Source organism: Leptidea sinapis, chromosome 29 (assembly GCF_905404315.1).
Source record: "Leptidea sinapis chromosome 29, ilLepSina1.1, whole genome shotgun sequence".
Lineage (NCBI taxonomy): Eukaryota > Metazoa > Arthropoda > Insecta > Lepidoptera > Pieridae > Leptidea > Leptidea sinapis.
The window spans coordinates 10,956,764-10,982,540 of NC_066293.1; the positions used below are offsets into that span (position 1 = coordinate 10,956,764).

Genomic DNA, 25,777 nt, shown 5'->3' on the forward strand with positions numbered 1-25,777 from the left:
AGTTTAGTATATACTTTGTATACTTAAAAACTTGTAGATTGGTAAAAATCGCGCTTAGTTTCTTTCTTTATAGTCTTAAGAAAAAAACAAGTACAAGTCAATACACAAAGGAATTTTACAATTCGCAGCGTACATAAGTTATTATACCTAGGTATATTGTGTTCAAACGGGACAAAGAAGGCATCAGCTGTTCTCAAAATGGTGTTGTCCTTGTCGCCAATAGTTCTGTCTTTGTCGCACGACAGATGTTGCCTTCTGATAGTATTTCTTTGATAAAAGGTGTATTTTATTGCCGTATAGCATATGCTTCTAAGCAGATGTGGATTATATATCACGGTTTTTGTTATGTAATTTTGATTTGTGGATGTGGCTCTTGAATGAGAGATTTAGGACACGTCGATATTATACTAGAAGTTATGTTCACATGAAAATCGGAAAAAGTGATGAACGAATGAAATGATGTGAAATAAACATACATAAATACATTTAAACATCCATGACTCGGAAATAAACATCCATATTCATCATATAAATGCTTGCACCTACCGGGATTCGAACCCGGGACCTCTAGCTTAGTAGGTAGGATCGCTAACCACTAAAATGATAAGATATAAATCGTTCAAGTGCGATTTAAGTGTGTTGACTGTGATTTGTGCCTGCCCACTGAGCTAGAGGTCCCTGTTTCGAATCCCGGTAGGTGCAAATGCGTGTTTGTTTGCGGGTCATGGTTGTTGTCATGTATTTATGTATGTTTAACTGTGTATAGGCTTTGCCTTGTTTTACGGGCAAGGTAATTGTGTTAATATGATTTAAAATAAATACTTTTTTGAGAGAAACGTTTTCTACTTTGAATGGCGGACGAATATTTCATATGTGAAGCTATTGCATATTGTGAGATACATCTTCCAGCCCTCTAACAGTAGGACGTACATCGCAAACGAAGTAAAAGGGATCTCGTAAGATGCGATTGGAAATTGCCATAACATTCTGGAGCCTAGATTAAAATATAGCAAACGAAGCTAAGACATAGACATCTCTAACGGAGATACAGCGAGATACAAAAGAAAAGCGAATCTATTGTTACTGTAACCGATTTTCATTGATAAGTCGTAAACAGTCAGCCATAGTTTTATTTTAATAATAAGCCACTTAACAATTTATTATTTTTAACGTGATATGCCTAATTTCTGGGATTAATTATAATTTTTGGAATATCTTGTTTAACTCTCAGGTTGTGGCTCCATCTAAAATAATTACAACCAATGCGTATTCGAACGGTTGGCTCAGTTGGAACGAGCGCTCCGACGGAACCCTCCGAGAGGTTGTCGGTTCGAGTCCCGCTTCGATTATAAATTTTGGTTACAAGTTGAATTTTACGCACACATTGATAAATTAATGAAAATGGATCACACATTATCGGGCTGTCTGAACGTCTATAATATGCTGATATAATAAAAATCGTTAAAATATATATCTGGCAAATGGTTCAAAGTCCTTTCCTACCCCCATTGGCGTGATTGTATGTTTGTTGGTGTGGCCGCATCGGTTCGCAAACTCGCATACAATGTAACAGAGGTCAAAAGGTCGTGGGACGCTCTCTAACGGTGTCTGTCTTACTCCATCTGTAGTGTATGGGTGTTTCAATGAGATAACTCACGACTGGCTAATGATACCGTGTGTCGAGTGCTTACTTCTTTGCAATCGAGCCAACAGTTCGATTCCTTATAAGGAAAACGTCCTGACAAGACTTTTTGTTTATGAAAATAAGGAACGAGACGAGCAGGACGTTTAGTTGGTGGTAATTTATACGCCCTGCCCATTACAATGTAGTGCCGCTCAGGATTCTTGAAAAACACAAAAATTCTGAACGGTAATACAATTGCGCTCGTCACGTTGAGATATATGATGTTAATAATTTGCGCAGTAATTTCACTAGCTACGTATGGCGCCCTTCAGACCGAAACACAGTAATGCTTACACATTACTGCTTCACGGCAGAAATAGGCGCCGATGTGGTACCCATAAACTAGCCAACATCCTGTGCAATGGAGGAACTGGTGGAATATAGCTTTATTATAGTCATTTGACTGAGTTTTTAGCTAAGACTACCCAATACAAAAGTCAAGTACAAGTTATACTTAAGTAAAGTATGTGAAAAGTCTAAGTACTAGTCTAGACTCAATGGCCCATCAATTTGAACCCCCGAGACCCTTTGCTTGCAAGCCAGACAGGGTGTGTCTCAACTAATGCATTTTTTTTATCGCGAGAGTTTTCGATAAATTCTAAGTATATGTACCAGGAAACCATGAAGCAACAGATGTGTCTATTAACACATTAACAACAGCCACTCCGGAAGCAACGTGCAAATTTAAATACAGTAGTATTAGCAATTCACAAGTTTTGAGCGAAAAACCTTACAAAGAATATTGTACTTTTCTGTCTTTACAATAGGAGTCACATTGCCTTGTGTACCTGAATTATGACGAATGTTCTCACGGTTTATGAAATAAATCGATATTTCCAGAAAGGGTTGCCATTGAAAAAAACATCTGGACCGCTGCTGGTGCCTTAAAATAGGCTGTATATTTAAAAAAAAACACGATTATATAATTGTAGGCTGTAATTGAACAGAGAAAAGTAAAAGAATAATAAGGCAATTCTATTGTTAGTGAAAAAGTGTTAGTAAATGTGAATGAAAGAGTTTTTATGCATTTATTATGGGAGACTTTAGGCATCTAATTGTCTTAAAATTTTTTATTGCTTTAACACATTCTAATATGCTAAACTTATAAAATAAATCGTTAATTATTGCATAATACAAGAATAAGTTGTACGTTTCGAATAATCCTCAAAATATTAGTATTTTCAATTTTGTGTTTTTGGGTACTTCGATTTTTTAAATGGAAATAAAATGGGGTCTATAATCTAAGGCACATTCATATATCTTGGAATCGCTTAGGTTAAAAATATAATTTTTCTAATAAATACTAGGCTGCATAGCGGTACCGTTGCCTTTTTAAGGTACTAATTAAAAGCACAGATAGTTGCCAGCATTGATAATCGTTAATGTCTGACGCATTCTTTTTGTTTCTCACGATCATTATGATACGAAGCAATAATATGTTCTTAGTTGTTGACTAAATGTTTAAAATCTGTAACTCAAGTAATGACATAGGCTTTAAACTATAGGTAAAATTTACCATAAATGGCCCTTAACTACCACAGTTTTTTTTTCCCGTTAATGGGAAAGGCAAAGCCATGCAGCCATCGAAAAAGATAACTACCACAGTTATATTATGACAAATACTTTTTTTTTCAGTGAAACACGACAAAGACCCGAACTTTAAAGTCTCATTGCACTTATTATGCGCCAATAGTTTGCAACGCTGAAAATTGTAAATGTCTAAGTCTATTCGTAGACGTTAGAATATATTAGCATGTAGACAAACTAATCGTGCACGAACGAAGATCATATTATCTAACGGAGATACAACAAGATAGAAAAGGAAAGCGAATTTATAGTGAGAGTTAACCGATTTTGATTGACAAGTCGTAAACAGTCAGCCACGCTTTGAATACATCCTTAATTTTGTCTATTTTCAACTAGCTTAACGCACACTTTGAAAAATCAGAATTGGTCACGCTTTGACAGCCCGGTCAATTCGTTTCCCCGCTAGTATATCGTATGTCTATGTTCTAAACGCATTCCTGCTTGTTTCTCACGATCATTACGCCTCGCTCAGCCGAGGGATCCCCGACGCGTGGTCTCTTCCAATATTTACTCACTGACATTCCGGTTTGTTTGTGCTGCCACACATAAAATATTGTTATACTTCAACTGTGCCACAAATAAACAGGTCAAACTCTGATTTGAACTATTTGAATCTTAGATCATTTATACGTCTAGACTATAAAAAGACTGTAATAGCTGTTAACCGAAAACGTTAATCCCTATTCTGTGCAATGCACACGCACTTACACGAAGTGAGATACAAATCGCTAGTGTAAGAACTTGTCACGCACACTAAAATAATAAACCTGGCCTGTTTTCATCGGTTGTCTAGCAGCAAGAGGCTCTATCTAAGATTTTAATATTTTACGTCTCTGCAATTACCTTCCATTCAAATGTTATTAAATCATTTTCTTCTAATATATCTTCGGAGGGCCTCTCAAAAACTAAAACAATGTTAATTTGTCTAAACAATATCTCGTAACGAGCTGTTCACTTTTTGGCCGGCCGAATGCGTGGGAACTGCGGCTTTCACTTAATTGCGCGTTTGCCTTGCTCGGATTGTTTGGGGAAACGAGAGGGAACATTCCACAAGAGCTCCTCAATATTTATGATTGCCTGGTACTTACTGTGTGTGAAATATTTTTTATTTTACAATCGCTGGGCGTGAGTGGGGGGTTTAACTGTTATGTTGTCATATAAATATATAAATACTTCTATTGGAAATTTTTAAATGTATGTGATAAATGTTCCATTGCCCGTCATAATAGTAAGAGTATTTGCAATAAAGCCATCAGCTCAAATTGTAACAAATTATCAAAAAATAAAATATATTAAAAAACAACTCGATTTTTTTCAGTATCATTCTAAGGTGGTAATAAAATAGTCGGGAAGATGTGTTTTACATGCCAATAGCACTTCACTTTATTGACATTGATGTTTTCCACAGCAAAAAGTCACGGCGGGGAAAATATTTATTAAAACATTGCTTCCATAATTTTATCTTTGGTAAATTTGGTACCTACTAGTTCTACAAAAAATTATTGTTTAAATTTCTTTTCGAAAACATATCCATTATTTCTAATTATTAACTACTCTAATAATTGTCCCAAACCGTGATTACAAAGGTATTTCAATGAATAAAGTGATTCACACCATTACATTTTAAATGTATGGATAAAATTTAAAAAAGGGGTTATTAAAAGATTATAGATAGAAATATAATATAGATAATAGATAGATAGAAATAAATTAAAATTCATGAAAGCTTTTAACATAGAAGATATAATGGGTTCTAAATGCGTTATTTCGGCCTGATAGTGGCCAAAGGTTAATTTGAAAGCGATTATCATAATATGTATATTGGTAGCTATTAAATGACGGTACCAGGCTATCATAAGTAATGAGCGGTTAAGAACGTTCCATTATCTCGATATCTCGAATTGAAGCAACTATCCGATGACAAAACGAATCGATACATCGCTTCTGAAAGGTGGCGTTCCCACGGCCCGTGGGAGTGTTGGAGCAGGATGGAGGAGGTTACAGCATCAGCGTGTGGGAAAGAGACGGCATGCGTTTCAATGTTTCGATTGCGTAAACAGTTATTGAAGTAGAACTTTTGGCCTTATTGCTGTACTTAGATCGTGAAACAGAATATATTAGATTGCTTCAAATTTGGAACACGGTCTTCTGTTTTTTTGTTTCTGTGAAGTTTATTTTTTTTATTACGAAAAGGCAAAAGCTGTCATATAGTCGGAACCGTATTCAGGATATTTTTATCTAACTGTGATATATTCAATGTTATTTATGTAATTGTATGACATTGGGGCGTATGTAACCAAATTTTTAAATACGTATAAGAATAAGCCAAGTACTATAATTTGGATAATGTACTGTACGACTTATAGTACTGTTAGTTGTAAATACTACGACCCTTAAGCTATTATATGAATAAACACCGGCATAACGCGACGACCACTGCCTTATTATCGTCTAAAAAAAAACGTCGGTGACATTGACAGTCTCGTGAGAAGCGGGATGTTGCACCGTTACATCGCTGTTGTTCTTTTTTCGAAGCTCTGTCTTAATGTAGGCAATTTGTACGTAGTCTATTCTTGTGTAGAGCACGTAATTATACGTCACAGAGTTGTTAGTGTAATATAAAGACTTGATATCCTCTTTGTTTTTTAATATATAATGCCAGTTGTATATAAATATTTACAACTCGTGGAGTTTTCAAGTGGATTTAAAGCCATTTCATAAATAATAACGAATTATAATAGTATGAGAATCACAAGAATGTCATGTTGATTGACACGCGTAAGATTGAAATTCGATTGATTGACTAAGAATTAATTACTTAGAAATTTGTGTGGATTCATTATTAGTATTATTATTTCATCCTATAAAAGTAACAATTGGTTAGAGTGAGAGAGACGGAGCCTGCCAACCGATGCCGTATGCCTGAGAGAAATGGAAGCCAGACAGACTGGCGCCGTAACGCGTTACGTTACGAAGCGGTTTACTTTTCCATATCTCAGATAAACAGATGTGTGGTAAATGTTACTATAACCTAAATGACTTTCTTAATGATAACACGGATTAGGAATGAAGCGATCGCCCTCAGATTATTAAATAATAAGTTTAATTGTACGATATTACTTTGTAACATCTAACCATTTTTACGAAAAATAAGCCCGCTGAGGTTGCTCGCGTTCTTCTCAGGTCTGAGGCATTCTTTTGGAATGGGTGGTAGTTTTTGACTTTCAATAAATGATTTTATATCCTATCTTAATATATATATTTCTTGTGTGCGTGTGTATGTCACTGAACTCCTCTTAGACGGCTGGACCGATTTTGATGAAACTTTCTGTGTCTTCAGGTGGATTCGAGGATGGTTTAGATTCACAATTGAACTACCTCCTAAACGGCTGGACCGATTTTGATGATATTTTTGTGTGTTCCAGTGAATTTGAGATTGGTGTTTCTCTTCAGGTGGATGCGAGAATGGTTTAGATTCACAATTAAACTACATCATAAACCGCTGGACCGATTTTGATGATTTTTTTGTTTGTTTCAGTGAATTTGAGATTGGTTTAGATTCTCAATTCCGTCCATATTATATAATTCTCCTGCTCATGCGTATGTTAGTGAACTCCTCCTAACGGCTGGACCGATTTTTCAAATTTAAGACGTGTGTACAGGACAACGTCTGTCGGGTCCACTAGTATTGAATAAAAATATTTGAATTTGAAACACATACAATCGGGTTACTATCTAACCTTCCTGTGATAATTCATAAACTTACTTAATATAAACACTGTTGCATCACTCGAGTAGGTGAATGGAAACAAAATTATGTTAATTCTAATCGCGTAGTAAGCCTTCGTTCCCACGCGACCGGATAATCTCGTCGGGTATGTTGACAGTTTACAATTAAAAATGTAGTGTTAACAGTGATTTATTTGTGGATTATAAAATGGGAAAAACACATTGAATGTCACGTCACCGACATGCTTTAAGTATAAATATGACATACTATGTGCGTGAATGGGTTTTCAAAAACATTCTTGTAAATAGAAATAGAAAAGTATATAATATATACAATATAATAAGTAAAAATGCTTCTTGGCTGTGGTAGCGAAACGTTATTTACTCTGTTGCTCTAGACGTGACGCTAGCAAATGTTCCCTTATCGCGTCAATGTTGCTGTAGCATAAAGAGTTAAAACTGGAAAAAGAGAAGACGGGATAAAATTATTTAACACCTGGGATCCAATAATCTCCGAATTAAAACCCAAAACTACACAGAACAATGAAGAACTGTCAATATAAAATTAATACAATAAATTTTCCGAAAACCATCTGTCTACAGCAAATACCAATTTCCTCTGAGGCAATAAATGACGCTAAACTTCACAGTGACAACTATGACAAATACTATCTGGACTCTTGTCAACCGCAGTCCTCCTGAAAACGTGCTCCTGCAAAGGTCACGAAACGAAACGAAATTTGTAAGTTTTGTGCAAGAACCTTATGTAAAAATAGAGTTTTAATCCTTTATTTTTTTTTTTATTTAAATCTCGCTTTAATCAAAGAGAATACCAAAAATAATAAGTTAAAACTATTTTAACTGTCTGTAGTACTTTGACGTCTTGGTAACCTTAGCTAGCTGTTCTTATATATCTTCTTTTGTTGAGTAAATGTCTTGATTATAGGTTCCACTTTACACTATATTACAGAGATGAGTGACATTTTTATCGAATAGCTTCACGCTGGAGAATCGTGACGGCCGCATCTTAAGAAAAATATTTTATATTTACCCAAACGCCCTGAAGCATAATTTTAAGGTTAATAGCTTTTTATATTAGAGCTACCAATGGATTTGGTTTTTGGCTTAGTTTAGTACTACTTTGTGTCTTTATTAAACAGCTCCAAATGGGATACTATCCTTCACTATAATGTTATACGTGACCTTATAATAAACCAATAAAGTGGTGTAAGCCACTTCAGCTTGACCTTACGCTCTGCACTAACAACAGCCGTCACATCAAGAGCGCTCTTGGCAAACACAAGATCTTGTATCCCAGCCCACGTCGAAGCCTCTAAACAAAAGCCAACGAGCGCTCTTATTAAATTGGCCTCAAGATGATTCATATGTGGTATATGGATATACATCTTACAACATGCTACGACCCTGGTACTTTTATTTCTCATAATTTCTTCGTTTAGGTTTTTTTTTAACCAAAATTCCAAATCTTGATTAACTATGAATATCGATTTCGTATATATTTTAGAACTTGTTAAATAAAAAACGTAAAGTATTTAACTTAAAAAATTCCTCAAATTCACAATGTTCATTATTCTAATGCTTTATGATACACAACATTCTTCGCAGCACACCTTAGTCCCCTACTAGATACCAATCACCCGGAAACAGTTAATTATCATCAACCTTGGATACTTTGAATCCTATCTTGGACACAACGGAGTCCCCCCACAGAGTTTATTAGAATGTTTACTCTTGGATAGGTACCCTCGTAAACATCAATATAAGTCTTGGCCAACGCATTGTTTGTTTAAAAATAAAGTGCATCTCTAAATCCCCGTGGGGCCACATGTGCTCACGACATTTGTGACAATGTCGCTTCTATTGTTTGTCTATGAAAACTCCCCCGCAATTCAAAATGGCCGCCCTATTTGGCGGGAGTCTTATACCTCTTCAAATTGAGCTTGTATGTTGGTCATTACCGATTGAGTACATACATTTATTTTACTGGTATAAAAAATATTGATTTTGATTAGATTCTTGCAATTTTTTATATTACCCCAAAATTACTAGGGTTCTTTTAGCTGTTTCATGTTCCGCTGAGTTCCTCCTAATTTTATAGCTTTTAATAGTGGTAGTTTGTATTTTGGTATATATTGGTGAAGGTTTAAGTTTAATGAATATCGAAAGAACATACTCATTGGAAAAAATTGAGTGATCGTAGATCTAGACGATCTACGCGTTCTAGTTAGTCGGGGATATACTAAAAAAGCGATCAAGTAAAGATATTTTTTTTAAACACAAGAGCCTATAACAATAACTTATACAGGCTTTTTAATACTGCGTTCTAATGAAGGATAATAGTAAAAGAAAATATTGAATTCGACTCGCAATACATAAATCGCCCTTGAAATATCCTAAGGGATCTTTATCCCGGGGGATGAAGGGAGGCCATCTTTGATAGCGCTGCAGATGGCGTGTTCCCATTTCGATTTGCACTTAAGCGCACGTTAAGGATGGGTTGCTTTGTAATAATTGTTTGTCGATATGTCTTCAATACGTTTTGTTATAAATATTACGTCCACTATTACATCGGGAAACCGGGCATTGTAACGTTGTAATTAACATCCCATTTTATTTAAATCAACGCAACCAACGTAAACAGCCATTCAAGTAGAATATTTAAATTTTAATTTATAATCTAAAAATCAAATCAAAATCAGTTATTAATTTAGTTAAAGGAAATGACACCTTATTCATCTTAAAAATGTTTTAATTTGGTATTATAATTATTTTTATTTGTTTACTTAATTTATTATAAATGAATTGAATATTTAGTAAGTTAATTTGGTATCAAGTTCTTTCTTGTAGTGATGTTGAGTTTTTAGATGAATTACCGTAGCGCGGTTTAGGTATTTCTCGCAGGGATATCCGATTTTCTCTGACCACAGCTTCCGTAGCACCTTATCGGTCGAGAGCTGTCATCCTGTAACACACACCGGTTTCAACTGGTTTGAGGTAATTCAATCTGCATGCTGTATTTATATCTATAATTATCATATACATAATTACTTTCTTTTTCAATTAAAAAAATATTACTAGGTCTTATGATATTTTTCCAATCTTTAGACTTTGCTTTAGTAGTATATCGCTTTTGTCCGTTTCCTTATTAATTTTAAAGCCGACTTCAGAAAATAAGGCATCTACTATAAGGTAACATTATATGGACACACTTTACACGCAGAAATTATGTACGTACTCAAACATACATAAATATATATTTATATATAAAATAAAATATATAATAAGATATAGACATCCGGACTCGGAAGTAAACCTCCATTTTCTTTATATAAATGTATGCACCTACCGGGATTCGATCCTGAGACCTCTAGCTTAGTAGGCAGGGTCACTAACCACTACCATAATATGGGTCGTAAGATTAACTAATTTATATAATATGACAAGGTTTTATGTAACTGTATTTAGCTCGGCTAATTGTTTAGTGTTAGTTTTGAAAGTATTAATTATCGAATAAGTAACGGTTCAAATAATATATCGAATTCTTCCAAAATAAAATTTCAACATTATTTCCCGACGGAATAATTCGTAGATCCTTCATAAACTCTTTGGTAAAGCACAGTTGAACGACCTCTATTATCTATGGCCGTGTCTGACACAAAAAATGGCGCGAATCGATAGAGTAACCGATTATTAAATTACCTATTTCGTCGCGGATTACAAATAGATTGTGACGGATTCGATTATTGACGGTTTTTGAAGATATTTTAATCTTGTTCATGTTGAAGTATTGGAAGCGTGAAATTTTGTTTCCTCTCTGAGTCAGGAATTAGGGAAAGAATTAATTTAAGTGTTTGCGTGTCTGCCCAGCGACATTCTGATCACACCTTCAATCCGGAGTTTTAAATTTTTATCTATTCTAGTTTGTAAGTAATGACCAAATTTGTAAAGACTAAATTTAGAAACAATAAAAATTTAATAAATTTAAACACCAAAATCAAAGTAGGCACCGCTTCTGCTATTCCCCTGTTCTCTCATGTTTGTGATACATAAACCAATAATCTGACAGAAGTCACTTAGATCATAAAGCACAAAGCTCTGAGTCAGCTTTACTGCCTTTGTCTTGAAAAATGCTATATTTACTCACAAAGCAGTGGAGACCGTCTCGAGACACAAAGACATAATTTATCGCTTCAGCTAAAACCTTCCTCTACCTAATATAGGTCACAGCAAGTTTGCTAGGGAACTGGGAGGCGATCTTTCGAGTTCAAGCGAAAATTTTTGTTAGAATCTCGACGACTCGTCTAGGTGACCTCATAGCCCAGTGGTTAATAACACTGGCATCTAAGCTGGCGGTAGGCTGTTTGAATCCCGTTAGGTCCAAATGTTAGTATGATGAATATGAATGTTAATGTTCGTGTACGTGTGTTTGTTGTAATAAAGAAATCGAAATCTGGCACCCATTGGGTTATGTCTAGTCTTATACTATTACCTAATTTGTTTAAAAATGCGTCAATTCTGGCGCTTCACTAGTAAAAATCGGCTGATTAAAGATCTCTTTAAGGCCTAGTATTCTTTGGTGGCCTATTTCATTTGTTTGCAACTTCCGTGTTCGTGGTACCCTAGTACTATATCTGCTATAATAAAGGGTTCCGTACAAGATATAACTCTTCGTATTACTAAAATTCTTTTGGAAAATATTTGAATGGCGGTCTAAGTATTTGGATTTCACTATCTTAATTTCTTGTTATAGTAACAATATTTGGATGTAAAACTGTTGCACTATGTGGGGTACGACCCGCTGTTCCCGTGGGTTCCTTCGGGTACCGTTCCCTTATAATCATCATCATTATCAGCCGGAAGACGTCCACTGCTGGACAAAGATCTCCACGACTATCGGTCTTGCTCTACCCTTATGTTGGATAAGCAGGCGATCTTGACCAGATCATCGGTCCATCTTGTGGGGGTCTACCAACACAGCGTCTTCCGTCTTACGGAGCCTTACAACTTCAGTATAATAATTAGTACCGTCGAAATTATTTCATACATCCTATGTAGGTACATGACCAAATTAATAAGTTTTAGCAAACCTTGTGTTGCGATCACTTGATACAGCTGTTTCAGAATCAGTCAAGTGAGGCGTAGCCGGCAGTGGTCAGTAACTCGATGGGTTCTCAATTTTAAAATTTTCATGGTTGCAAAATTTCCAATTCTAATCGGCTGATTAGAGATGGTCTGTCAATAAGATAAGTAAAGCGTATCCGGGAGCGGTGTGTTACTGGATAGGTCATCGTGAAGCTCAACCTCACTATTCATGATACCCTGGTACCTACGCGTTAAAGTTATCCTGAAATTATAAACTGCAGTGATGTAATTTAATTCTAAATGGCCATGTTATTTTCGTGGAAATAATTCTGTGTCAAAAGTTACAAAAGTGAAGCGTTTTCGCCAGAGGTCAGTAACTGGATGGGGCTGCCATGATATCCTTTCGGTCGGGGTCAAAGTCCATGGCAGTGTTAATTACATACATAGTTATGTAAAGTCTAGCCCGTGGAGAGATGCGATCGCCTTGGCGTGACGATCTAAAAAACCACATTGCGTGCACGCGCCCCGAGCGAGACGGCCATATCAGCGTGAGGTGTTGTTAGAGAGGGAGGCGAGACGAAGCCGTGTATGCTCCGCTGAGCTTATGATGCCTTTGTACTTTGTTGCGTGATGAGGAAAGTTTTAGCGTAAGCCGAGCGTGGATTTTACTTGATAGGGATTGTCTCTTATAACAGTTAGTGTCTAAGGGACAAGCTCAATTGAAAGTGGTGATAATTTTATAAGGGTTAGTGACGAAAAAAGGACGGACAACTTGCTATAATATTTACAACTAGCGTTTACCCGCAACTTTGTGCACGTGCAATAGTTACTATGGGCAGCATTTTTTATTTTTTAATATACTCACTTTATTTATTTAAAACACTGCATATAATACACTAAAAACTTACTACCTACATTTTTATAAGCTACCAACTATAGAACTTTTATCCCCCTTTTTCACCCCACACAGGTCTAAATTTTGAAACCGCTGGAACAAATATTTCTATATTTCTTTTCAAGTGCCTAAATACAAATTCAAGCCTATTCGTGATAAAAGGCAGCCTATGTCCTTTCCCAAGCTCTTGCCTCTGTAATAAATTTTATCAATATCGGTTCAGTGGTTTCGGCGTGAAAGCGTAACAAACAAACTTACATTCACATTTATGATTTTAGTAGGAATATAAAGAAGAACTGAGATGTGACTCCGATCGCGTCATAGTGCAACCGTCAATCTAAGCGTTTAAAATGGAATGTTTCAAGTAAAACAAAAGGTTTATGTCCACAACAAAACAGTATGATGTTAAACATAAATCATGCCGAAAATAGATTTTTGTTTCGTATTATAGACATAAGTTCATTGATCCTAGTAATCTGTTTAATTTGTTATGGCGGGTAGTTATTAATAATATTATCATAACAAGCCGCTGCCCGCGACGTCGTCTGCGTAGAGACGCTTGAAGCAGCAAAAATACTTTGACTACATCTTACGTGATAATAATTATGTACCCTATATCTTATCCCGACCTCTTGTTAATGTTTAAGCAAAATTTTAATTAAATCTATTGAGTAAGTTTGAGGGCGTCCATATATTATTACGTGAGATAAGTATTTTATCGATATATTATATATTTTTATCAAAATGCGTATTTTAATATCAATTACTTTACCTGTCCTTTCTTGCATTGGATTTATGCGTATTTTTTTTATTTAATATCACCCAGATTTCTCACTTTTTACAATGTTCCTAGCGGGAACAAATTTACGTGATACTCGCCGAGAGCTACCACGTGACATTCGGCTGGATCCCTTGTTCAAGCGTGCCGTCGCAAGAAACTCAGTGTGCTTCATTTATTAAATAGAATTTAATCACAATTAATTTTATTTAATAAATAGCCTCAGGGCGGTCGCTCCATTCTCAATCTATATCATTAACAAGGTTTCTCGCAAATATGACCAACTGTGACAAGGAAGGGTTCAAAAAATCATGAAATTCGTGTGATGTATGTTATGGAGGGTCCCTTATGGTCTATTCAACCCAAGTTGATATCGAATAGCCCTCATATTGGTTATCATAAAAACACAGGCCATTCAAGCAGAGAGCCCGTGTTGCGGTACAGTGACGTACAGGCGACTCGCATGGCTGCGCCGCGCATCCCACAGGAAGAACGGACGAAGGGTGCTCGCAGGCGTGTGTCGGAGCTTGGTGGTGTGTCACGCGTTTATACTTCCGATAGTTGTTTATACGAGATCGCTCCGATGTCTTCGAACACCCCAGGAGTGTTGTGAACACTTCCGGAAGGAGCTGGGCTGGTTGGAATGAATGGCTAGCACTGCACGCAAAATGGACCCGACGATAAGTGGTTAAATCGCGAAAACAGGAAACCCTTTACCGATAAACTTCTGATGATACACTTGCCGCGGTCGAGGCTGTTTGAAGAAACACAGACTTTACTGCCCCAACAGCCATTTGTTTCTGCCGCTTCAGTTTCGCAGCATCCGGGCTATGTTGGTTATTTAATTTTCCTACGGATCTTTGACTCGATCTTGCATAGAAACCCTGACCTTAAGTTAGTCAAAGAACAAAACGTAAGAAGATGGGATTGTGTTAGTAATGTCTGCCCGGGACGTCTCGACTACCGTCCCGCGCTGCATGTCTGTCAGTCGGCAGCCTGTATTTCAGCATTCTCCACAGACTGATCTATTAACAGATGTAGCGCACGACTGACGTCACAGCTCCTATGTATAGGACCTGTGACGTACGGACTGACATTTTGACTGAAGTGTTTTGTTTTGTGGACGCTTCCGACTCGCAGTTAGGCTTTGGCCCGCGTATTTGTCTGTTCTCGTTGCATACGTGCAAATGCGCGGATAGGCTTTTAAGGCTTCTTTTTTACGTGCATATCATTACGCCTTCTGCCGTGAAGCAGTAATGTGTAAGCAGTATTGTTTCGGTTTGTGGGGCGCTGTAGCTAATGACTTTACTGGGCTAAATATATATTTTATTAAATCAAATTTAGATATTTATTAAAGGAATGCAAAATTCTAAAAAAAATTAATGAATTACGAATTCGAAAAAAATATTAATGAATTAACTACTAATTACATATTTACTAATTTACGTTTATTCTTTTTATGGATCCTGGACACCTGTTTTTTATAAAAGTTAAAATATATATAGTCAACATATTGCATATTCTTGGTATACTCTAAATTATAACTTTATACCAAGTTTATTTGTAAGGCCCATAGATAATAGATATACCATATTAATTACTCGTATATGCTACTTCTTAATAACTGTCAACTTTTTTGATATAAAATCAAATGAATGAATTTACTGAGCATCAAATACGAAAAACCTTATTTTTTAAGATTTCTTTGTAATATAGGCCTTATAAATGTTATTTTGTCTGTCAGATCATATTTTTATGTAGTATTTAAATCTTTTTAGGAGCTGTGGATTATGTATAAATAAATATTCATTTCACATTCTAAGATCCAAACTCGCGCTTACAATTATAAAAGTTCTATGAGCGAGGGTCTCGTGTGGCCCTTAACTTAAAATATCTCTACATCCCCATAGTAATCCCCATACTAGTTCCCCTCACATCTGTCGCGCGGAACGAATTGTTCCAACAAATTCAGTGTTGCTATATTCAAACCTATTAATTGTGCACACGTGTTCATACTTAGAGTTGCAACACTGCATTATCTGTCGGTATTTTTGGCGTAATACTAGGACCGCATAGATACGTTGCTTTGAAGATTTCTTCCCGAATGTTATTTATGTATTGTGTTTATATGGGAGAATTCAAATTTTAGTGCCGCAACATTTGAGTATTTAAATTTATAGTTATACCAGATAGTATACTAGGGCTCACTGAGCACAAATTAAAGAAATAAACTAAAGCTTCTTTGACAAAGAAGGCTTACTATAGTATAGTAGATAATGTAGGATAATGATGCATGGTACTTGTCTGGTTCTGTGCAGGCCACCCACAATTGTATAATATATATTGAGTAAGCTAAGTTGTTATATGATTTAAAGATGGTCTGGGAGTTCCTTATTAGTTCTTCTTCCCATGTCAAAGCCCTTTTACGAATTGATGTACCGTTTAAACGTTTACCAAGTGTTATTTTTACCAGTTGTGGTACCCGTAATCATAGGCTTTTAATCAAACTGATGTTTGTGAATTTAGATAGCTGTTATGTTAAATATCTCCTTTGCGATTGCGGCCCACTAATGCATAAGCGTAACTCCATCCTTGGCGACTACACCCTGCTCCCAGATGCTGTTAGTAACAATCGCGTCAGGAAGATGGGCTGCGGTTCACAAACGCGGCAGGGCCTGACGACGAGCTATAAGTATGAGTTGCGAACACATTAGTTCAATTCTGGACGCGGTGTTACAGGACTCATAAGGACGAGGCAAATAGCCACCCTCTCCAAAGAAAGTTGTGTTTTTATGTAATACCACAGAATATATATGTAATAGTTCGTTTTATTCATAAAAGGCTGTAGTAATAGTCACTGCCAGCCAGACATGTTTGTAATTTGATCTCGGCCCCACTACAAACCGCGATAGACATGACATCCAAAAATAAAGTAATCCCTCTTTAAATGTAATATTATAAATATGGTGCTTACGACGAATTGATGAAAAAAAATCTCAATTTAGGCCAGGTGTTGTGACGGAGGGTGACTGTGAAGGGAGATCCACTTCCGCCGGATATATTTCCGTAGGCAACCTTAACAGCAGCCAAGTGTGTGTCGGGTCGAGAATCCATTGTTCTTGAAAAAATGAGGTTTACCTGCAAACACTTAAATTAAATACTTTTTGATAGAATAATGCAGATAAGAACTCGAAAGTAATTTAGTTGAGTAGACAAATGCCTTTTTATAACTGAAATTGGTAAATATTTACATTGTACTATACTATCATAGACTTAGTTTGAGGACTTTAGAGCGTACTAAGACATTGCTCAGACTTTACTTACGTAAGGTAAGCTGAGATAATACGCGAACTTGACTTTTGCCAGTGACTTATACTTAGCTGTCTTACTACAAATTATTTTGCCCCAAACTAGGCATAGCCTGTAGGCTGTACTATTATAGGTGAAAGACACACTCAGGATCTTTAACTTTGCAGAACGCATTTTTGTATAACTAAAATTTTAAATTTAAATAAAAATATAAAAATTAAATTGTTTCGCCAGCGGATTTAGTGAACGCTTCATCTTTGGACTTAACTATAATCTGTATTAACTGTTGCTTATTTTTTTTATTTATTTATTGCTCCAACAGGGTGAACACCAATACAATTCCTTAATAACTAACACAGATATAACTATTTAAGTGAAACCCCAATTATAGGTGAAAATCGAGAACAATTAACAAACGAACACAAACAGAGCATTACTTACGTTTTAGCAAAATTAATAAGCAATATAATATATTTAAAAAAATAGTATTTCAAAATTTTAAATTAATTAAAACTGTGAGAAATTAATTTTAAATTAAATTCGTCCAAGGGAAAAAGAGCTCATCAAATAAATCATTGTTAACACATTAGAACGACAACGATTACAAATGCAAAATAAGACATATTACACATATTAGCGAAAGATAGTACATAACAGAGTGTGAGGACATAACAGAGTGTGAGGACATAACAGAGTGTGAGGACATAACAGAGTGTGAGGACATAACAGAGTGTGAGGACATAACAGAGTGTGAGGACATAACAGAGTGTGAGGACATAACAGAGTGTGAGGACATAACAGAGTGCTGTATTTTTCTTTTGTAGCTATGAAGGTGATCAGTGAAGATATCAATAGCTTGGTGTCTTGTCGACAGCGCACCACCCTTATATATAATAATTTATACGTCTAGATCATAGTTTCTCAACCTTATTTTGCTCACCGCCCATTTTGAGAATATGTTATTATCTAGAGCCTTCAATAAAATTAAGATTCTAGAGCCTAGAATCTTAATTTTACTTACCATCTGTCGCGAATTTAAACCAGCTATTGCCACGATAATATTTAAACGTAAGATAGTATATTATAGTATATAGTATTATATTATATTATAGCCTCCCCGAAAGTCTCAAACGCCTACAAGGGGGCGTTATCGCCGACGTTGAGAACCTATGGTCTAGATAGAGTCTCTTGCTGTTAGACAACCGATTAGAACAGGCCAGGAATAATACTTTGTGTGCGTGACAAGATACGTCTTACACTGGCGATTTGTATGAAACTTTGTATTAGTATGCGTGAATTGCTTAAAATAGAGGCTAGTTTTAAAGTCTACTTTTTTCGAAGGTTTTACAGCTTTAATAGTCTATCTAGATTCTAGATGTATAAATGTTCTAAGATTGACAGCTAACTGATAGGTCGAGTCCAATGGTTAATAGTCTATAGTAGTCCTTATGTATTTATCTTTGTAACTCTTACGGAAATAATGATTATTAAGTTTCGTCTATATCTTAATACGATTCGTGGTAATTACTTCACTGTGCACGGATTATGTCGTGACTCGCAACTCGTGATATTGAAGGGCCGACAGGGCGTGATAATATAACACGATAAAATATATCCACGTGAATTTATTGTAATTATCTCTATATCATACAGTCATAATATAATCCTCGTATCTAACATCGTATTTTGCTTATCCTAGAATATTTTAGACTAGAATCATTTATACGTCTAGATAGACTGTGACAGCTGTGAAAACGTCGAAAAAAAACTGAGGTTGACAGTTTAACTCTATTTTGAGCAATGTGCGCACACTATCACAAAGTGACATACTAGTCGCGAGTGTCAGACGTAGCTTGTAACGCACACTAAAGTAATAAACCTGCCCTGTTTTGCTGAAATGAATTATAGGTATTTAGTTATATAAATAACTAGCTGACCCAGCAAACTTTGTATTGCCATCATAGTTAACAACTGTTAGTTAATCTACCAACTATAGGTAGCTAAAATTAAGTTTGTTTTTTACCTCCTGAGAAAGTTAAACAGATACAAAGATTCTAATTAGTTAGTCATTTTAACTTATTCTTTCAATTTGAATTCTGAACGACGGGGAAAGGAAAAACAAAATTATTGTTTTCTTTTTTAATTTTGAACATTTTCATGTTTATTCACTTCCTTTTAAACCTTCTCTCGACTTCCACAAATAATTCAAGACCAAAATTAGCCAAATCGGTACAGCCGTTCTCGAGTTTTAGCGAGACTAACGAACAGCAATTAATTTTTATATATATAGATATGACACTCCTTCGACTTTTTCTGCCGTGTCGAGCATCGTGTATGCTCTTGGGTCCGGTACCCAAGAGCCCTCGCCATTACTGCTATTACAATGACGTTCTTTACATAATAGACAAATCTAGTGGTATAAAAACAATACGGAAATATAGAACATGAAAGTTGATACAAGACTAAGTAGAAAAGTGTGCTAACATTGTCTTTAAGCACACTTTTGCCGTTTGGCTATCGGACTGCGAATGATATATGTCCATAAATATGTATAGAATGTCATTGGGTTAAGTCTAGAATGAAATAGATTCTAAAACTATATATATATATATTGTTAAGTAAATATAGTTATATTCCACTTATTAATATCTTGTAGACGCAAGTAGTTCGACATTGTTAATTGATTGTTGTAGGTGTAAGTGGCACGAGGTGAATTAAACTATTTTTTTATCTGACTGTAATCTTGCACGAACTAACAACTTAGTTTTATTTGGTAACACGTAATATGTAGTGTGAAGGTCAAACTTAATATTCCTCAGTAGCGTAGCCTTTTGTAGTAACATTTTTATAATAATTATCGTTTGTTTCATCTGCCATCAGCGCCTAAGACAAACACGGCCTTATAAAGAAACGTGGCATAAAGTTATACCTGAGAATAAACCAAGAATATGCAAAATAATGACTCGCTGACAACACTGTCAATACAATGATAATTCTGAAGTTTTACGAATCTCAAGCAGCCTTGAAAATAAACTCGTGAAACGATGTACGTCCGAATAAACCAATCATAAGGAAATTATCTATTTGTAAACATTTTGCATTTTCTTGGTTTATTATCAGGTATAACTTTATACCAATTTTATTTGTAAGGCCGTTAATATTTAACTGTATACATTTTAATGTGTAACTTTTGTTTATTTGTGTTAGTATAGCCTATATCGATCATTATGTTTGTGTCAAATTTAATCCAAAAAATGTTGGGAATGTATAAACATGCTAACTGAAAAGTAAGCGAATCTTTGGGATGATTAAATACTTATTGTTAAATATCCGATATGTCTAAGTAATAAACTCGTTAGAATTTACTCTTAATTTGTGTATTAAAGGGTTTTTTAAATCGATCTATGCTCCTCAGCGCTGTATGGATGGCTGTTAGTTGACTATCAAACCCTTGACGTCCTTTGTAATAACACGTGCCATTTCCCGCCCGTATCTACTATCTACGAACGGTGGAAGTGAAACTTGAGTACGGAGTCAATATAACACAGCCGCCATCTTGTGAATTTTGACAGATGGTCCGAGGCTCTATAACCTACTCAACATATTTCAACGTTTTAATTACATATTAATATGATATTATTAGTAATTAATACATAACCTAACCTTACTACATTTGTGTTACAGCGATTAATAAACATTCTAAACTGTAATCTGTAAAGTAATCTAATTGCATTATAACATACATACATACATAAAATCACGCCTCTTTCCCGTTGGGGTAGGCAGAGACCACTTCTTTCCACTTGCTACGATCCTTACATACTTCTTTCGCTTCGTCCACTTTCATTATTCCTTTCATACATGCTCTACGGTTTAGGGTACTCTTGCCTACCTACATTAACAATTTCTTATAGCTGTTGAAAATTTAGCTCCATAATGCACGTAACTTAAAACTTACCACGACAGTAGATGCCGTGTATCTTTCATAGCAATAGGTATCAAATGTTTGGTTTATAAACTTACAATATACCACCACATAATGGGTGAGGAATTTTGATTCGTCAAAGTGTACGTTAGCTATTGATTTATTATCAAAAATATTAAGAAACGCCTTAAGTTACCAAACGTGGCTGACTGTTGTAGAGTTGTCAATCAAAATCGGATACAGTAACAATAGATTCCCTCTCCATTTCTATTTTGAAGAAAACAAAACAATATTTTCCATAGGGAGTGACAATAACATAATATATTGCAACAACACTTTATAAAGCTATGTATATCAGTTCGTAAAGGGTTTGATATGGGGAGAAGAATTAATGAGAAACTCCCAGGCCATCTTTTAAATCATATAACAACTTAGCTTACTTAATATCTAATAAACATATAAAATTCTCGTGTCATGGTGTTAAACTTTGAACTCCTCCGAAACGGCTTCTCTTCTTCCTCGGACAACATCTATTTTTCATCCCCCACGATTTTTTAAATTTGTTTGATTATGAAAGCATTAAAAATACATACAACCTCAAATTTTCACCCATCTAAGATCAACGGTTAGTTTTGTATCGCGATTTTAATATCGGCAATACAACGTTTGCTGGGTCAGCTAGTAATATTATACAGACAGTTGACCTGCGCAGAACGAAACAAGAACTATGCATCATTATCCTCTATATAATCTACTATTGTAAGCCTTCTATAAATAAAACACTTTTAAAGGATTAAAACACGTGTAATTGTAACTGTGTTTTTACATAAGATATTTGCGTAAAAGTTCCATTTTTATTTTTATTTAAGTTAACCTAACGTTTCAAGACGTTTTCAACTCGTTTTCAGGGAGACTTCAGCCTTCTTTGCTAAGCTTTAATATTGTCTCTTCGTTAGATATGTTCTGTCTTACATGATTTGTGTGATAGTCGTGTATGTATCGTAAATATTATAAAAGTTCTAATTTCACGTGTGGCGGTATTATAATCAAAGATGGCGCGTGCAAGCTGTGGCCACATCTGTCGAGCAGGTGTGAGCGACATGCTGCCACAGTACTCCAATATGTACACAGCTTATCTTAGTACGACGCTTTACGGTTCAGATCTATGTATACTAGCATCTGCCTGACTAACTCTGACATCTATAGAGCGTACTTACACACCGCTGAGACTTACGTACTTATGTAAAACTTAGCTGACTGTGATAAAGCGTGTAATTGACCTTTATATTTGGGGCTTATGGAAATGGCAAAGTTTGCAAGACGATTTTATAAGTGGGGCCGAGGAAACTAAATAACTTTTGATTTTTTGTTTTTTTTTTTTAAACTATTATTTGCATTGTTGAATTAAAAATTCTCTTTGGTATTCGAAGATTTCCTAAATTAGACAAATTGGTTAAAGATAATGGTTGTACAACAAACACTACAAATAAGTAGCCATTAACCATCTAGGATAAATTTCGCATCGAATGGTAGTAGTTTCATATCGATACGATCAGTGGTTTAGGCGTGATTGAGCCTCAAACAAAGACCATTTTTATTATATACGAGGGGCGGTCAAAAAGTTCGCGGAATGGCGGGGTTGGCGGGGGTGAGGTCGCTCCTCCAGGTAGCCGCTACTTGAGTAACTCATAATTACTATATATGCCAATTTCTAGCCTAATTGGGTCATTAGCTTTCGAGTTACAAACGAGTGAACAAGTAAATCGGGAACAAACTAGCCACTATGGAGAAAATTGAACATCGCGCCGTCGTAAAGTTCCTCACCAAACAAGGAAAAACGCCTCAAACTATTTTGCAAGAGATGTTAGCTGTTTACGGAGACTCTGCTCCTGGTAAAACCATGATTTACAAATGGCACGGCCTTTTCAAGCAAGGAAGGGAGTCAATTGAAGATGATCCTCGACCTGGACGGCCCATTGAGGCCACTACGCCGGAAATCATTGAAAAAGTTGAAAAACTTGTATTGGAAGACGGAAGGTTGAAGAAGAAACAACTTGCAGCATCAGTTGGAGTATCAGAAACCACAATTTTAAATATTCTTCATCAACATCTTGGCATGAGTAAAGTGTGTTCAAGGTGGGTCCCGAGAATGCTCACGCCGCTGCAAAAACGTGAGCGCGTCAACTGTTCCCGCGAGTATTTGGACCGCTGTGGAGAAGTTAGGGAAGAAATTATGGCCCGAATTGTAACCGGTGATGAAACTTGGGTTCACCACTATGAGCCTGAGTCAAAGCAGGAGTCGATGCAGTGGCACAAAAAAGGCACACCACCCCCAAAAAAATTTAAAGTGTCGCAATCGGCCGGAAAGATCATGGCGACTATTTTTTGGGATACTGAAGGTATTCTTTTGATCGATTATAAAGAACGTGGTGTTTCTATAACGGGAGAGTACTACGCTTCCCTATTGGACCGATTAAAAGAAGCTATTAAAGAAAAAAGAAGAGGAAAACTGACAAAAGGTGTACTCCTTTTGCACGACAACGCGCCCGTTCACACGAGTCATGTTGCGACGGCTGCCATTCATCGATGCGGTTTTGAACAACTACGCCATCCACCCTACAGTCCAGACCTGGCCCCTAGCGATTTTTATTTATTCCCAAAGATGAAGAAAGAGCTGCGTGGAAAAAAATTTAGAGACGATGATGAAGTCAAGTCGGCGATTTCGGCGTATTTTGACGCCCAAGACAAAACCTATTTTTTCGACGGTATTAATAAGTTATATGCCAGATCCCAAAAATGTATTCGTGTTAAGGGGGAATATATTGAAAAGGAAAAATAACATAATGTATCATTTCATCTTTTTTCCCAGTCATTCCGCGAACTTTTTGACCTCCCCTCGTATATCGATAATCATTGTTATATATTTGTGCAATACAGTATAGAGCTGAGTTTCGGTTCATAATTCGTCGTGGTATATTAATGTTGTTATTGTATGCTAATGATTGTTTGTTTGTTTGTCGCAGCTCCCCGCAGCGCGTGCTCGGGCGGCGCACCCAACAATCTGCCGCCACTGACGTTCCACGCGGTGCACGGAGACAACGTGCGGGTGTCCCGAGACGGCAGCACCGCCCGCCGCGTGGAGTCCTTCTGCAAGGGCGTGGCCTTCAGCGCGCGCCCCGTGCGCCTCAACGAGAAGGTGAGACACAACTGGCAGACAATTGACTCAGAAGCAACATAGCTTCGTTCATACACTAACAGCCTAAACACATGATCGAATTCGGTAAGTCCAAAACGTCGGACGCGATCTAGTAGCGGACCATATTCGATGGTATATCGCATTTTCCATCGTACAAAATTATTATTATTAATGTCCGGACCGTACCGAGTGCGACCATGTGTTTAGACTGTAGTAATATACTAGAGTAGACTAGAGCAATTTTTATTTGTCAGTGTGTGCGTTACCGAGAGGTTTAATATACAAAATACTAAGGAGCTAAAGCCATGGCTGACATAAAATCTTATGATGCGTTAATTAAATATGGCTAATATTGAATTACTCTATTTCCAGGTGTGCATTCGCTTCGTGGACATATCAGACAGTTGGAGCGGCGTCATTCGTTTTGGGTTCACGTCCCACAACCCAGCCACTCTGCCGCACCCGCTCCCTAAGTATGTTTGCCCGGACCTCACCAACAAACCAGGCAACTGGGCCAAAGCACTCGGAGAAAGATTCAGTGAGAAGGACAATCTGCTCTTCTACTACGTCACGTCCGCTGGAGAAGTCCACTTCGGCATCAACGGAGAAGATAAAGGACTATTTTTCTCTGGTGTGGACACGCGAAATCCATTATGGGCTCTAGTGGACGTTTATGGAAACTGTACGGCCATACAATTCACGGATCCAAGGAGCCTTTACCAGAGCAGACAGATCAGTCCAGTCGTAGAAGAGGATAGGCTTGTTGAAAACATGAGATCGTTAGCTGTAGAAGAAGCTTTGCCTCCGCCGAGATACAAGAATCCGTTAGTGCCGTTGAACCTCCACAGAATGACGGGCAGAAATGTACAGTTTGTTAACGAAAGGGGAGTAGCGGCCAGAATAGATGCAGAGTTCTGTCACGGCTACGTGTTTACTGCTAGACCAATGAGACCCGGTCAAACTATTGTCGTCCAGATTTTGTCTACGGAGCCGGCTTACGCTGGCAGCCTGGCTATTGGTCTGACGTCATGCGACCCGGGTACACTACGGCCGTACGACTTACCTGATGACGCAGAACAACTTCTGGACCGGCCGGAGTACTGGGTGGTGAGACGAGACGCAGCCAACGGCTTGAGACGAGGCGACGAATTGGCCGTCACGTTGACTGTAGACGGCGAGGTGCGCGTCAGTAGGAACGGATCCACTCCCATGACTGTGATGCACGTGGATCACACCTTGAGGCTTTGGGCGTTCGTGGACATTTATGGAGCGACGCAGAGGGTCAGAATGCTGACGTGCCAGAGTGTGCAGACTCCGCCGCAGCTACGCCTGGTGAGCTCCGCGGCGCCGATAGCGAACACCAACGGAGGAACCGTCCTGGTGGTCAGTCTTCCGCCACAGAATGGCGGCCAGAATGTTGCTAATCAAGCTTTGACGCTGGCCAGCGCGCACTATATCGAGGTAATTATTATATTTTATTTAGTCTAGTTATTTTTAAGGTTTAGTATCCGGAAACGTGTTACTAAAGAGTTTCTTGCGCCGCTTCTTATCTCTCAAAGCGCCATTTTTTT

General features: G+C 36.9%; 1 protein-coding gene across 2 annotated transcripts in view; it reads left to right on the forward strand.

Moving 5' to 3' along the window:
* LOC126973437 (protein neuralized) overlaps positions 1–25,777 on the forward strand; it is a 67,398-nt gene that overhangs the window by 38,159 nt on the left and 3,462 nt on the right. For both annotated transcript variants that reach the window (XM_050820699.1, XM_050820698.1), the window contains exons 2-3: positions 24,034–24,206; positions 24,579–25,667. In XM_050820699.1, coding sequence (XP_050676656.1) covers positions 24,034–24,206; positions 24,579–25,667 — 1,262 coding nt within the window. The remainder of the gene's footprint in view (positions 1–24,033; positions 24,207–24,578; positions 25,668–25,777) is intronic.